We start from the raw sequence: 14,551 nt of genomic DNA on the forward strand, positions 1-14,551 counted from the left end.
TCGTCGTCGATGGAGCTCCATCCACTTACCCCAGAGCAGAGTTTGCCCTGTGTCTCCACTCTCATTTAGCAACGACTCCTGTTCCCTGCATGTTGCAGGAGCAGGAAATTAAAGAGCAGAGAGGCCAGCCTTGAATTACAAGCTGCAGAGGGAAGTAATCAAATTCAATATATGTTAATTAAGCTAAATAAGCCTCAGAACCCTCCCTGAGGCAGTGGTCATCCTAACTTTATAGCTGGGCAAACTGAGGCAGTCACCTTGCTCCAGATTACAAGGTGAGTCAGAGGCAAAGCTGGGATGAGAGCCCAGGAATCCTGACTCCAGCTCCCCACTCTGATGACAAGGTCACATGTCGTCCCAAAACAAGGTGAATTGGGATGTTGACATTGCTCCTTGGACAGATTTGGCTCTCAAAATAGCTAGATCTCTGCTAGGCTTTTTCCAGCAATTGGAGTCTATCTGATTAATAAGAATAGGATGCCAAGGACAGACACTCACCTGGGTTTGTGCAGACCCATTAGAAATAGGCTGAGGAATTCCACCTACAGACCAAGCAAAGTAAAACCCTGGTAAATACATTTAACCTGAGACTGACATGTGTCAGACAGAGCTTCCTCTAGCATACCCACCCTGGGAACTCACACACCTTTCCCATTTCCAGGGTTAATGGAGTGGAGCACTCTCTGCCGGCCATATGAAGTGAGGCATGTACGTCCTCCTGGAGTCATAGTCAGACTGCACCCAGGCTGTTTATGAGCCCCTACAAAAACCTATTCATTCCCTTGGGTTTCTCTTCTGTGACCCAGCTTCTTTTTAATCCCCCCCGCCCCATTTCATTTGATTTCACCCCCCACCAAAAAAACAAAAAACAACAAAAGGTCACTTCGTGGATCCTTTGGGGATGAAGTCGCTTCTTTTCTGAATCAAACACAACACAAAGCCATTTTCGCTAAAAAAAACAGACCGTCCTGGACTTAGAATACTTACATGCCCAAGCAATATTCTTTGCTGCAATTGTCACCTTGTCAATTTCACAATAAAATGAGTACCTGTGGGGGGGTGGGGGGGAACGGACCTGGTTTTGGAGTCATTTTGCATTTTTGTAACATCTTTCACTGCCCTCCAATTATCGTGCACTATTAACGAAGGGCAACAACTTAGATGAGTTGCCAGTCAACAATTTCGCATCCCTGTTAGGAAGGAAGCTTGGAACAGATGAGATGCAATCAACAGACAGTACAGATGTGCCCATCACAGAACAGCCCATATTAAATAGGTAATCCTTCTGCGTAGGCTGTCAGTTTCTTGGGCAAGGACTGCGTTTTGTGTGTGGTTGTGCAACACCCGGCACAACAAGACCGTGGTCCCCATGGGGACTTCTGGAGGCTATCGTAATAAATATTAATAATTAGGTGCACACAAAATCCAGTAAAGCAGGAGCTAATAGTGCTCAATGCCAATGTGCCAGGGGTAAATTCGGGGCAATTTCCAAACCATGAAAATCCAAAGGGGCCACTTCTAATAGCAAGGCGCTGCATCACCATGTCTGTCGTGACATCGTGCCAATGCCAAAAGTATTTCAGGACTGTCCTAAAGATCTACCAGCCCAGCTTTCAGGATTCAGCCACTGGCATAGCCGAAAACAATAGCCCGGCAAAGTCTGCACGAGTAGTGACCCAGCGAAAGCCAGGGTGATTTCAAACAACCATCCTAATTTGAGATCTAGGGTGGTACAAAAACCCAGATTGCATTGTTGGGTGTTTTTAAACTCAGTCTGTCCCTATATTCGCAGCTATACGGGCCCGATTCCTAGTGATCATGAGATCTGCAAAGAAAAGGTGACAAAACAGTCGAGTGTTGCAGTCTGAGTTTTGATGCTGGGACACGCTGCTTGAAGAGGTAACTGAACATGATGCGTATCTCAGTAACTCTGGTTCCACCTCCTCAAGCAGCAAACAAGGGCTTTATTATCATTTGTGCCAACAGCAGAGTCCTTCTCGCATCATCTCCTGTTTGTTCCCATTTTGAATTCTGAGCATCTGACACGACTTTCCCCCGGGTGGATCTTAGAATTGTTTGACCTGGTTTTTTGGACAGCTCTCTCCACTGAATACTTGAAAGGGCAAAGTGATTGCCTGAGCTAGAATTCAGTTTAGATAAGAAACAGCTGTGTTGAAAAACAGAGCTCCCCATTCAGCGAGCCAGCAAGGAGGGAAATATGTGTTTGGTGGAATGCAGAGATCTCTCCCAGCACAGGAGTCTGCAGCTCCACAGGTCAGATAGTAGACAGGCAGCTTTCTCTGCTAGTTCCCAACAGCAAGGATAATATTTATTGCACCAATTATCAGAGCTATTGCTGTCCTGTGAAATGTCTTCCTTCACGTACACATGGCACTTGCTCTGTGTGTCTGTACATATGCATACATGCACATGCTTCCTCAAGGCTACGAGAAGTTAAAGGATCTTTACATTTTTTCCTCTGGTGTCCAAATCCAGACATTTTAAGTAAGAGAAAATACACCCCAGGACAACAGTGGAATAACTTGCAGGCTCTGTTCTGAGTCCCTTTCCAGACTTCCTTGCCCCTCCCTCATATATGGGACATGTTGTCTTTGGGACTTAGGAACGGTCATCACTGGATCAGACCAATGGGTCATCTAGTTTGATAGCCTGCTTCTGACAATGCCAAATGCTTCAGAGGAAACTGAAAGAAACGCCTGAAATTGTGTAATAATAATCTGCTATTAGTAGAAGTTTCTTCCTAACCTCAGACAGTTAGTGTTCATCTTATGTCCTGAAGTATGAGGATTGATGTCTCTTCGAAACATTTACCCTAACTAGTTATACATGACATGCTTATTATTCATATCAATGTCTGATTCTCTTCTGAATCCTACCTAAGATCTTGTGGCAGGGAGTTCCATGGGTTAATTATGAATTGTTTAAAAATATATAAATGTTTGGATTGCCTGGAAAGTATTGTTATTTCTATTTATAAAAACCTCATAGAGGCTCAGGTAACTAGCAGAAGTTAGTCAGCACCTAGACTGACAGAGGAAGTCACTGGGACCTGTGGTTCTAAATCACTTTTGAAAGTCCGACCCCAAGCTCATAACTGTGGAGAGCAGGGTACAATCACCTGGGAGTAAGGATGGTCTCACCTTTTATGTGCTCCTCCGTGGGGATTATCCCCAGTTTCTTGAAGTATTCATCTGTTTCGGGATCCACCACTAGGAGCTTGGCTTCATTCTCCTTGGACTTGATGTTTGACACAACCTCGGAGTGTTTCATGCCTTCCACATTTATCCCGTTCACCTGCAAAGGGACAACAGGGGCGTGAATGCTTCTGGGTAGGTCACACACCGACGCAAAAAGCACCATCCTTAGGGCACCAGCAACTTTAGAGATTTATCTCCTAAGCACTGTTGGGGAGCAGCGTTTAGCTTACGTACCAGCCTCAGTGCAAAAGGCGAGCATCTCTTTGTAAAATGCGTGGTGCTGCACACGACCACATCAGGAACCTCACCTCACCAGCTGGAATAACTCCACACGTGCATTTTCCCAGCTAAATTAACAGCCTCAAAGGTAATTTTTTCCCCTAGGAATGATGCTGGTTCTCCAGTTCCTGGCCCTCAAACCCACAATTGGCTCCGCTAGCCCTCAACAAGAGGGGATGCTCCCCACTTCTGGGTTTGAAGATAATGGGACACAAGAGCTAAAGATTCTTCTTCCTTTCATGCTAGCCACCATGTCCTACCAAGCTCGTCGTAGGTTTTGCCTTGAACGCACAGGCAAGTTAGATAGAACTGTACCCAGAGAAGAGCTTGGTGAACTTTCATTCGGATGGCCACCGAAAGGTCCCTGCAAGAGCATCTTCCTTTAGGTCCCATCAACTCCCAGGTCACCTCTGCCTTTTTCCCATGTCCTGAATGTGCATGTTCCACTGGTCATGGGAGCAGGTGTCTCTGATACTGAACTCAAGTCTCCTACCAGCTGGGCAGCTTTCAAGGGGCTTTTAAAATTCTTCTACTTCTATCACTGGTGTCAGGGGGGACAAAGTCCATTAGGCCACACCTAATCTACCCCCACTGGCCATTGCAGTCCCCTCCAGCGTACTCTCCAATGGTTTGCCTAGTGTGCTTCTAAAGGGCCTAAGCCCCCAATACTTCTCTCCTTGGAAGACTATATCACAGCCCAACTGATCCCACCAGTATCTTCCCCTTCCCAGTCCAAGCCACTGGTTGGTCCTTTCTCTCCACAAGACCAGGTCTCCACAGCTGGGATGGCTGCAGTCAGGACTTTACTGCAGGTCTCCCACTCATGAGGCAATGCCACGTGGCCATCTTTAAAAAGTGTGACAAAACCCTCACACTGGAGAAAAGGATTGCCTACTTGCTCGCATGTCTGCCCTGGCTAAACAGAGCGGTGCATCTCTCTCCGAATACTGGATGCAGTGATTAATTGCTGCCCTTTGTTGGATGCTAATTGGTGCCTGTAAAGGACGGAGATAATTATTCTCTTCATTATTCCATGCAACACAGGAGGAACAATTGTAACCGCGAACCATTATTCCTGGTGTTGAGTGAGTACACTCTGCGTCCTGAGTGACAAGATCCGGGTGCTGCCGAGCCACTCATTGTTTCTAGATACAGCCGCCTCCATTGGGTCCGCTCAGTGAACCACTTTGAGCACTAATTGTTTAATCGCATTCTTTTCATTTGGTTACAAAACCTCAAACCGCCAATTCCTCATCAGATTTGCGCTTTGCATCTTAAAAAGAAGGCTCAGTAGATTTCAAACCAGATGTGTTGATTTAGTCCTAACAGTAGCACAACAGATATAGTCGATCATCTCAGTGGAAACGTGTACTACAATGACAGTCGGTAATGAAATTATCCAGCCCGCTAAAAACATCTAGCTACTCTAATATCACAATGAGCGTTGAGTGAGCTAAAGCGCTCAGAGATATCGTTCACTGCAAAAAGGTCGTTAGCTCCTGTGACGGTGTCTCTGTTAAAAGGCCTGGATAATTTTAAAATCAATTATATCTTTATTACGCATGTAGGACAGGATAACTTAAATGTCATGTTTCAGGGCATTGGCTGCTTCCTTTCTGACCCACTGAATCACTTTTTCAGCCCCACACCATCACAGCACTGCAGTTTACTCTCCTGCAGTGCCTTTCATACAAGGATTTCAAAGCACTTTACAAATATTAACATATTTTTTCTTCCACCCCCCACCTAATGCAGGTCAGTATTACCTTCCCCCAGCTATAGACAGGAAACTGAAGCAAAGAGTTGTGAAGCAACTTGCCCAGCATTATACACCAAGTCAGTAGCAGAGCCTGGAGTGGACCCAAGGAGACCTGAGCAAGATCTAACTCCAGATTCACTCCTGGGCGGCTAAGTACCTTTGAGTGGGGTTTCACCTTACCCTAAACATTCAGGTATTGGTGACTGCAAGAATCAGGATACCAGACTAGACAGGTCATGATATATATGTCTGGGTAAAACTTGTTTTCCCCGAAAGGCCGTTATATTGCCACATGGACACCCGAACTCTTGGTGCATCACCATTTAGCATCACATCATGAGGGGACCCTGTCTAGCGAATGGGTGGAGACCCCACTTAGGGGCTGGGGAGAGAGAGAGAAACACCTAGAAAACAGCAGGGGTCTAGTTAGTTCCACAAATCTAGAGATGGGGGCCGGCTGGGAAGCTCAACCTCATCCCTACATTTGGGAGGGTTTGGCTCAGAGGGGTGAATTCAGGGCCCATCTCTACTAAACCAGGGCCAGTGTCCTGGCCCACTGGTACCAGGGCCAGCCACAGCTGCAGCTAACACTAATGCACACTTAGGCTCTCTGCCTCCTCTCCATCCCCTAGCAAGGGGGGCTACCTTCTCTCCATAACTCTTGCCGCAGAAGCTAAGCAGCTTGCCCGTCTGTGAATTCAGGTCTCGGGGCACGGCTGGCATGGGGGCCCAAGGGTGGCTAAGGCTGGGAATGGGAGCATCTTGGATTGCCCAGGGCTCGGATCAGGGAGCTCCTGGCTTTATTAACCCTGGCTACCCCACCCCTATGAGGCTTTGGTGAGATTTTTCAGTTCACATCAGTTACTGCCTGGCGCTAGGGTGACCAGATGTCCCACTTTTATAGGGACAGTCCCAATTTTGGGGTCTTTTTCTTATACAGGCTCCTTTTGCCTCCCACCCTCTGTCCTGATTTTTCACACTTGCTGTCTGGTCACCCTACCTGGCGCTCACCCCCGATTAAACAAACGTCTGGGCCAGCTAAGAGATTCCCAGATTCCGGTGGAGCGGGGAGGCTGATGTGGAGGTGTGGTTTGAAACCCAGCTCCCTGCAGGCTCTGCCTTCCCAGGCAGGGGGCAGCTCTTTACCCACAATCCCTGGCTCGCCTCAGCACAGGGGAGCTGTTTAGCATCAAATATTTATTTAAGCCCAAAGAGCCAGTGCATGGATCAGGTTTCTGGAGGCTCCAGGTCGCCTCTTGCCTCTTTGTGCGTGTCGGGGGCTGTGCCAGGGACGGATAAATAAATAATAAGATGCCACGCAGTGACATAATGCTTGGCCATAAAGTGCGCCCCCTCCACTAGTGCTCCCCCTCCCAGACATATGCACGGCTTTATGCTTTAAACATTCAGGTGCCAGGAAAGTGAGTGCTCAGCCCTTGACGAACACCTGGTGTCAGGGCAAGACGCAGGCAGGGTTCACTGCAACCAGGCATTCGTGTTCAAGCGGTATTTAGAGCACGACTGTCTCTCTCCAAAAATCAAGATAATCTGAGACACTCACACACCCCAGCACCAATTAATACATTCCTTTCATGGAGACAGACTGCAGGCAGGCCCCAATTCAGCAAAGCCGGTCAGCACGTGCCTAACGAAGTGCACAAGTAGTCCCCATTGAGGTCGATGGGATTATTAATGGTTTTAAAGCCAGGCAAAGTGCTTTGCTGTATCTCAGTGCACACTCCTCCCTACTCACCCTGTCGGGCCTTTGGAACACACTTCCACTGTTGGTAAGTAATAGTCTGAGTTTGCTAACCTTCAGAGCATGCTGCAAGACCCATCTTTGACCCCTAGCCTGGAAGGTGGTTGCTAGGGCTGAGTCGTGGTGGTGTGGGATCCCAGGGGAAGGGTTTAAACTACCTCTTTGGGACAGAGACTGGAATTTACGGTAGGTTTGTACAGCACCAAGCCATGGGGCTCTGACTTGGATGGTCTCTAGGTGCTACCATGATATAAATTTTAAATAATGACAAAATAAGTTGTTGCTGGAGAATTTGATCTTGGATTAATGGACAGCTCTGTTTATTTATTAGTGTAATTTTAAAATATTGTCAAGAGCATGCAGAGCTTTTAATGGTCATTCTTATAGAGTAGTAAAAATTACATTAATTAAATTAAAGCAATTACATCTAAGGGAAGGTGGTTCTGCCATTTTAAATATTTCTATTGTTCACAATTAAGTGAAGAGCAAATTCCTTTAAAGGATGATTTTTGTACTAACCCACCACAATCCACAGTTTCATGTTTTAAAGTCTATTTGCATAGTTTGTTACTACGGTTTTAACTGGTTACATTAGGCTTCATTTCCTGTCCTAAACTGTGGTGTGGTAGCAATGTTGTGTGCTGTTAAACAGCTGCCATACACCACTCCAGAGGTGGCTTCATTTTAGTGACAGGTAAAGCGATTGCTACTCATAGGTCAAAAATTCTCCTATATTTCTGGCACGGCTTCTCTAGCTACATTTGGCTGATGCCACTTCACACAGGTCAGTGGAAGCTACTGCCTGGAACCTGCAAGAGACCCCTAGTGCAAAGCAGAGAGAATTCTGTCCATCATCTGCAAAATGCGCTGGGTCTTCTGGGGATGGAAGAGGCCGTGTAAGATGTTATCTAAAAGGATCACAGGCGCATCATGGGGCAGCCCAGCGGCTGACATTGCAGAAGAAGCAGCAAATGTCCTGAGCTTCGCTCCACATTACTCCGGTGTCTGGCAGGGAAATGCTACCAAAGACTGGGCTTGTTTCCTGCTGATGTCTGGGCTCAAGCCAAATCCCTGGATCCAGACACACACTTCCCTCAAACTAGGGAAGTTTAGATCTGGACTTTACAGCTCATCCCCAATCTTTGTGTAAAAGGGGCACGCAAGTTTGGAGATCCCAAAGCGGGTTAGTGCCCAAAAGGCACAGCTGAGAAAAGCACAGAGGCTGGATGAAGAAAGCCCTGTGGCAGCAGCTGGCTCTCTGAAGGCCACTTAAAGCATTCCACTCCTCACCAATGGGCAGAAGAGGCAAAGAGTCCTGTGGCACCTTACAGACTAACAGACATATTGGAGCATAAGCTTTCGTGGGTGAATATGCAATAGATGCATCTGATGAAGTGGGTATTCACCCCCGAAAGCTCATGCTCCAATTCGGCTGTTAGTCTATAAGGTGCCACAGGACTCTTTCCCAGTTTTACAGATCCAGACTAACACAGCTACCCCTCTGATACAATGGGCAGAAGGTGGCTCTAGCTAACCAGGGCAATTAGCACTGTTCTTTAGAATTCAGACCAGTGATTAAGACTGGCTGCATTTAATCAACTGCAGAGCTTAATCCAGGGAAGCAAGACTGATTCCCTCCAAGGAGATGGAGCAGCCAGACAGCTGCACTGGCTGAAAGAGTGAAGCATCATTGTAGGATTGCAAAACCACTCTCTGCAGTGGCACCTACAACAGCCAGCCAGCTGCTGCTGGATGCTTGAAAGGAGAAATTCATTGTCCCAGAGAGACTCCTTCACTTTCTCTGCCATGGGAAGGTTTGCTGCGGTTTTGTAACACAGAAGAGGAAGTGGAATGATGGCCTTCTGGGTCAGTCACTGGACTAAGCCTCAAGAGATCCGAGGTCAGTTCCCAGCTCTGCTACAGACTCCATGTGACACACTGGGCAAGCCACTTACCTTCTCTGTGGTCCCCATCTGTACAATAGGGGAACCACTGATCTGCCTCGGAGGATTAATTCACTGATGTAAGCACTGTGCTCTGAGATCCCCACGTGGGAGGCCCTAGGAAGGGCAGCATGTTAATGGTGGTTACGGTTCATAAAAAATTGGAAGCTGATTAGTTCCTTTCCTGCCAACCTGCCTCTTTGGCAAAGTGCACCAGGCAGCATTCACAAAGCAGGAGCCCAGGAATCTTTCCCATGAACCCACTGAAGCCCTGCTCACTGCTCTCAACCCAACACGACCTCAAAGGTGTTCAAGACCCTGGCTTCCATTGAGATCAATGGGAATTCAGCCCCCAAATACCTTTGAGGATCCAGACCTCAGCACCGTTTGCTTGGGTTATGATGACCAACATCTTTGGGAGAGAACAAGGATTCCCTCCCTGCAACGTTCCTTCCAGCCCACCACCCGTCTGCCTGCCAGGAGCCGTCAAGCCCCTACCTCGACAAGCTTGTCCTGGGGTCGGAGGCCTGCTTTAGAGGCCGGTGAATCGGGATCTACCGAGCGGATGAACTGCCCAGGTTTGGACTTTTCACTGTGGAGGTTGAACCCGTAGCCACTGGGGCCTTTCTTAAGGTGACAGAGACGCGGATGCAGCTCCTGTGTTGGTCCATTGACATCCTGGTGAAAGAGAATAAAAGACATAGCGTTATATTTGCTGATTTAAAAAAAAAAAAAAAAAAGCAGATGTAACAATTAGAAACAAAGCCAACAAAGAAGCGGCCTATCTGAGATACTGACCCCCTCCTCTCCCAGCTACACAGGGACACGTTAACATATGTATTTCCTCTAATTGAGTCTATTTTAAAAAGCCAATTGTCCGACTCCATTCTGATACAAGAAAGAAAAATGCATTTCCTGAATCACAAACTGCTCAAATAAAATACACCCATTAATTTGGACTCCCCCCTCTAAACACGGGAGTCTGACGCTCCCGTCCCAGCAGAAAAGGAAACAGAGAAACAAAAGCCTGTTTGAAGAACACAGGATTTAGGAGACAATGCATTAACCTTACTTATTAATTTAAGGGAGGATAGTGCCCTTGATCCTGCTGACGTCAGCAGCCCCTGCACATGGCTATAATAATATCTTCCCTTTACCGAGCTCCTTTCACTCGCAAGGATCCTGAAGAACCTAACAGCCAGTCACATGCTGTCTCATAGGATCACTCTCCCCCTCACTGGGATGCGCCATGGAGACTGTACAGGAATTCTGTGCAATGGGTTCGGCGTCTGGCCATGGAATAATTGCCCTTTATACAATGAAGACTGCAGGCAGAACTTAGGGAGGTAGAATGGCATTGTCCATACTGCAATTCGACCAGCACACTCACTCTTGCAAAAAGTGCCCTAAGTTGTCAGGTCATGTGGATAAAGGTAATGCTATGGACCTTAATGGGGCCCCTGATATGGTCCATACATTTCTGGGATGGTCTTGGAAAAAGACATGGAGAACTTACTGGTGTTGCTTTGTAGGGATTTGTGCAAGTCTCTTCTTACTGAGTCATGATTAAGAAACTGAACAAGACCTTCCAAAAGAGCGAGGTCTGCGTGCAATGAAACCGGACGACGGCGATGACATTGAACGTGCTGCCTTTGCGTCTGGCACTACGGAAACCTGTCTGCTGATAGAAGCATGTGCAGAACCCTGGACAGGGAGGAACGCCAACTAGCTTCTGTGAGGACTAAGAAGAAGGAAGTCTTGGGGCTAACGCACAGAGGGCCTGGACTTTATTCCTGGCTTTGCAGCCTCAGACCCAACACTTCCCACACCAAGCCCCAGTTTCTCCATCGATAAGAGGCAGATTATATTTCCTTAGCTCAGAGGAGTTGTGGAACTTCACTTATTAACACGTGTAAACACTTAGAGATCCTTGGTTTTGGCAGAGGGGTAGAGACACCAGACTATTATTGCCCAGTCACTTTCGCGTCCGGTACAACTAATGTGTCCAGACACCTGTAGTGTGATCTTTTAGGAGTAAAGCAACCTATGCTCAGATAAAGAGAGAGAGAGGGGTCTGGGTACCGCAGCTTGAATTACTGCACAAAGGGGCTTTCTGAACCCCTCTGTCCAGCCTTCAGGAGACACTGTGGTTTTCCCGGACTCTAGCCGTGTCTCCCACAAGAACACGGAGGAAAAGGGTTTTCCACAAACGATAAAGGACTAGGGAGGTTCTAACTCAGTGCTGGTGATGCGTCTGCCAGGCCGAGGAGAGTCACTGCACTCCCATGGTCCCGGCGAGCCACTCCATGAAACCAGGTCCCCTTGGCTTCCAGCAGGGCTGAATTCCGGCCCCCGCCCATCTCAACCTGCCAGGGGCCCATGTATGTTGGCTCACCTGCTGAGTCTGGGCCTGTGAAGTCCATGCTAAAAGCGAGAGAAGCCTGGGTCTGTGGAGGAGCGGGGGGTGAATGTGGGGCTAGGCCGAGGGCCAGCTGAGACATGTCACTGCCCTTGTTAGCAATCGGTGGAGCTGGCTCGGCTCGTCCTTGGCAGGGCTGAGCATGCTCTGGAGCCCTTGACTCGTCTCCTCTGATGAGATGGAAATCAGAGCGTGCGACTCCCATGAAACGGCCCATGAACCTGGTGCAGAGCCACACGCAGCTGCGGTACGAAGCATGGGGCCCGTCCCTAGCTTCCTCACACAGTGGCCATGTTCAAAGGGGTAACAGCCCCACCACTCTGCCTGCAGCGTGACTCCCACCACTGATCAGCCAGCCCTTTCCCCCAGCCGCTCAGCAGAGGCTTAGGGAACAACTGGGCATAGATGGGGACGTCGCTCATCATGGCAGCTCCCTATCTGCTGCCCCCTCAGTCGGCGAGAAGCAAAGCATTTGGGGTTGAACAGCAAACCCCATCCCATCCCCCCACCCCCCAAAAAAAACTCATTAGGAAGGTTCTGAAGGGTCTCCCATCTCTTGCTAATTTTTGCAGCTGTTTCCATGCCCCTCGCTCGCTGCAAAGCCTGTTCCTGCAGCATCGCTAGACTGGCTGGGATCAGGAAGCTCTTGAAAAAGCCCATCCTCACCCATACTTTCTGGCCAGCTGGGCAGATCCAAGAGGGATGCAGAGCTTGGAGAAATGTCTAAATGCTGGGTGCTGTATCCCAGCCCACCTGCCGCGTTGGGACACACGTGTGGGGATGATGGAGCTTATTTATTCAGGGGAAGAACTCAAGCACAGGACGGCACATCAGGACTCCTGGGGTCTCTTCCCAGTTCTGCCATTGACTGACAGTCAAGCCATCTGCCAGGCAGGCTTGGATGGAAAGGACTGCTCTAACCAACAGCAGACAGTGTTAGCGGTCACTGTAATGGTTTCTACTTGCCACCAACATCAGCGAGTCCATGACATTTTCACCAGCTATTTTTCACTGCACTTAGTCTGGATTGACCACGGAGCGCTGCTCACCCGCTGTTCTAGCCTCTATCCTAGGGTTTCTTCTGTTTATTTTGGTGTAATTTCAGGGGAGCCTGTCTCGCCAGTGCAGCTCGAAGAAACATGTCGGTTTGTCCCCTGGGGTCCCATGAAGCGATTATAAGGCCGTGGAATGTAAACGCTGACTATATAAAAGCTTGCTGTAGGCAACAGATTAAAATGTCAGGAGCACGTGGTATGTTTAGCACTTTCCCTCATTCACGTGAGCCCTGAAAGAAATTGCTTTATTGCAATAACTGGGCTCACGTGGCTCTGCTCAGAAACGATTCAAAACCAGCGGGGGGAGGGTGGGGGGGGCAGGAAATATTGGGGTTTCGCAGGGTCTGCAAAACCAGTGACTGTTCTCTTTCATTCATTAGCAATGGAGCGGTGGTGTATATAGATTAGAGCTGCTCCAAAAATTGCAGAAGTTTCCTGTGGATGATTTTTGATTTTTCATTGAAAACAAAAAAAACAAAAGTTTTTTTTTGCTAATAATTTTCTAGTTTTCCTTAAAAAATTTTTTTTTAAATCCAGCTTTGGTAAAGTATTGTGAGTTTTGTTTCTTTATGAAAAATCAAAGTTTCAACCCAAATGGAAATTTTCTGTGGAAATTTTTTGTTTTAGTCAAAAAGCTGTTTTTCGGAGGAAAAACGCAATGAAGATCTAATTTGTAGATTTAGAAACCAACTGAGCTTCCCTGTTGAGACGAGCAGGTGCAGTCAAATTCATCCCCATCTCTCTGGCCCATTCAATGCTTGGCACTCCTGCGGGGCTGCCCAGAAGCGGAGATCCACTAGTACCCGGGGTGCTCAAGCAATGTGTACTGTGTGGATGCTGAGAGCCATTGAATCAAACTGTAAACCCTGGATATGATGGAAACCACGTCAAGCCAGGGGGTGCAGCAGCCCCCCCCCAGCACCCTTAGTTCCAGCACCTATGCGAGTACCAACTACAATGCGGACAATCAGTCTGTAAGGAGCTGGACTAAAGCCACTAATTTTTTTCATGCAGGTCACCAACCTTGGTCTGAAGTTACCCAGCAGCCTGGCATGCCATTCCAAATCCCCCAAGCGACCTGTTCCCCAACAACAGACAGCTTTGTCTTTAGTGCCGGTATTGGATTGTGATCTGCACACACAAGGGGACAGCCTCCTTTCGAATGATGATATTTAGCTGCAGTCAGAAGGCGAGCCGGAGACTCAAGCACCTTTGCCTCATCTCTGCATGAATTACTTTGCAGTCCTTGGTATTGACGCCCGATAGCAGAGCACAAGCAGCAGATTAACTGTCGGCAAAACAATGCCGGTGCTGGGTAAAAAGCTGCAGACTGCCCAGGGTAGGGTGCAATTCTGGGGGCAAGCACTAGGCATAGACACAGTCTTCTATGTCGAGGTCTTTACATGGGTCCCCAGGGGTGCATAGGTCTGGTGCTGGCCCTCTGTACAGGAGTGAACTGAGCCGATACCCTGCAGATTACACTAGCGTCATTACGGTGTTTGGATCATTATAAAATAAACATTTTTTTTTAATATTGGCTGCTTCCTGTGCAACATTACAGATACCTTCCGGAACCCACCCTTCAGATCTAAGCACCTTCCAAACACTAGCAGTGTGTCCTAAAGCAGAATTCAGGAGACCTGCTTTCTATTCCCGCCTCTGCCACTGGCCTGCTGGGTGACCTTGGGCACACCATTTTAGCACTCTGTGCCTCAGTTTCCCCAATCTGTATCATGACAACGACCTCCCTTTGTAAAGCACTTTGAGACCTATGGATGAAAAGTGCTCGATGAACGCTCCCCATTATTATTAGCTAATTCAGTCTGACAATTCCCCCCAGAGGTAGCTAAGCATTATCACCATTTGCAGGTAAGGAAAATGACCCTAGGTAAACCCAGCTGCTACACAACTTAAGCACGACAACAGCTACAGGAACATTAGAGCTGCTGATACCCTTTTTTTTTTTTCCCCACAATTAACATTTTTCCACAAAAAGGGCATCTTCTGTCCAAAAATAGTATTGTGTTGGGGAAAGTTTTCAATCAGCTCTGAACTGATACTTAATCAGTCAGAGATGGAATATGACCCCCAGGAGCTCATTAAGATGTTGTACAAAAGA

At 47.8% G+C, this 14,551-nt stretch overlaps 1 protein-coding gene across 2 annotated transcripts in view; it reads right to left on the reverse strand.

Annotated features, from left to right (window-relative positions):
• Positions 1-14,551, reverse strand: part of NHERF2 (NHERF family PDZ scaffold protein 2) — a 97,001-nt gene that overhangs the window by 7,096 nt on the left and 75,354 nt on the right. For both annotated transcript variants that reach the window (XM_048866777.2, XM_048866776.2), the window contains exons 3-5: positions 9,457-9,636; positions 3,162-3,315; positions 499-542 (exon numbers count right to left, since the gene is read on the reverse strand). In XM_048866777.2, the coding sequence (XP_048722734.1) occupies positions 499-542; positions 3,162-3,315; positions 9,457-9,636 (378 nt within the window). The remainder of the gene's footprint in view (positions 1-498; positions 543-3,161; positions 3,316-9,456; positions 9,637-14,551) is intronic.

This window comes from Caretta caretta, chromosome 10 (genome assembly GCF_965140235.1).
Source record: "Caretta caretta isolate rCarCar2 chromosome 10, rCarCar1.hap1, whole genome shotgun sequence".
Classification (NCBI taxonomy): Eukaryota; Metazoa; Chordata; order Testudines; family Cheloniidae; genus Caretta; species Caretta caretta.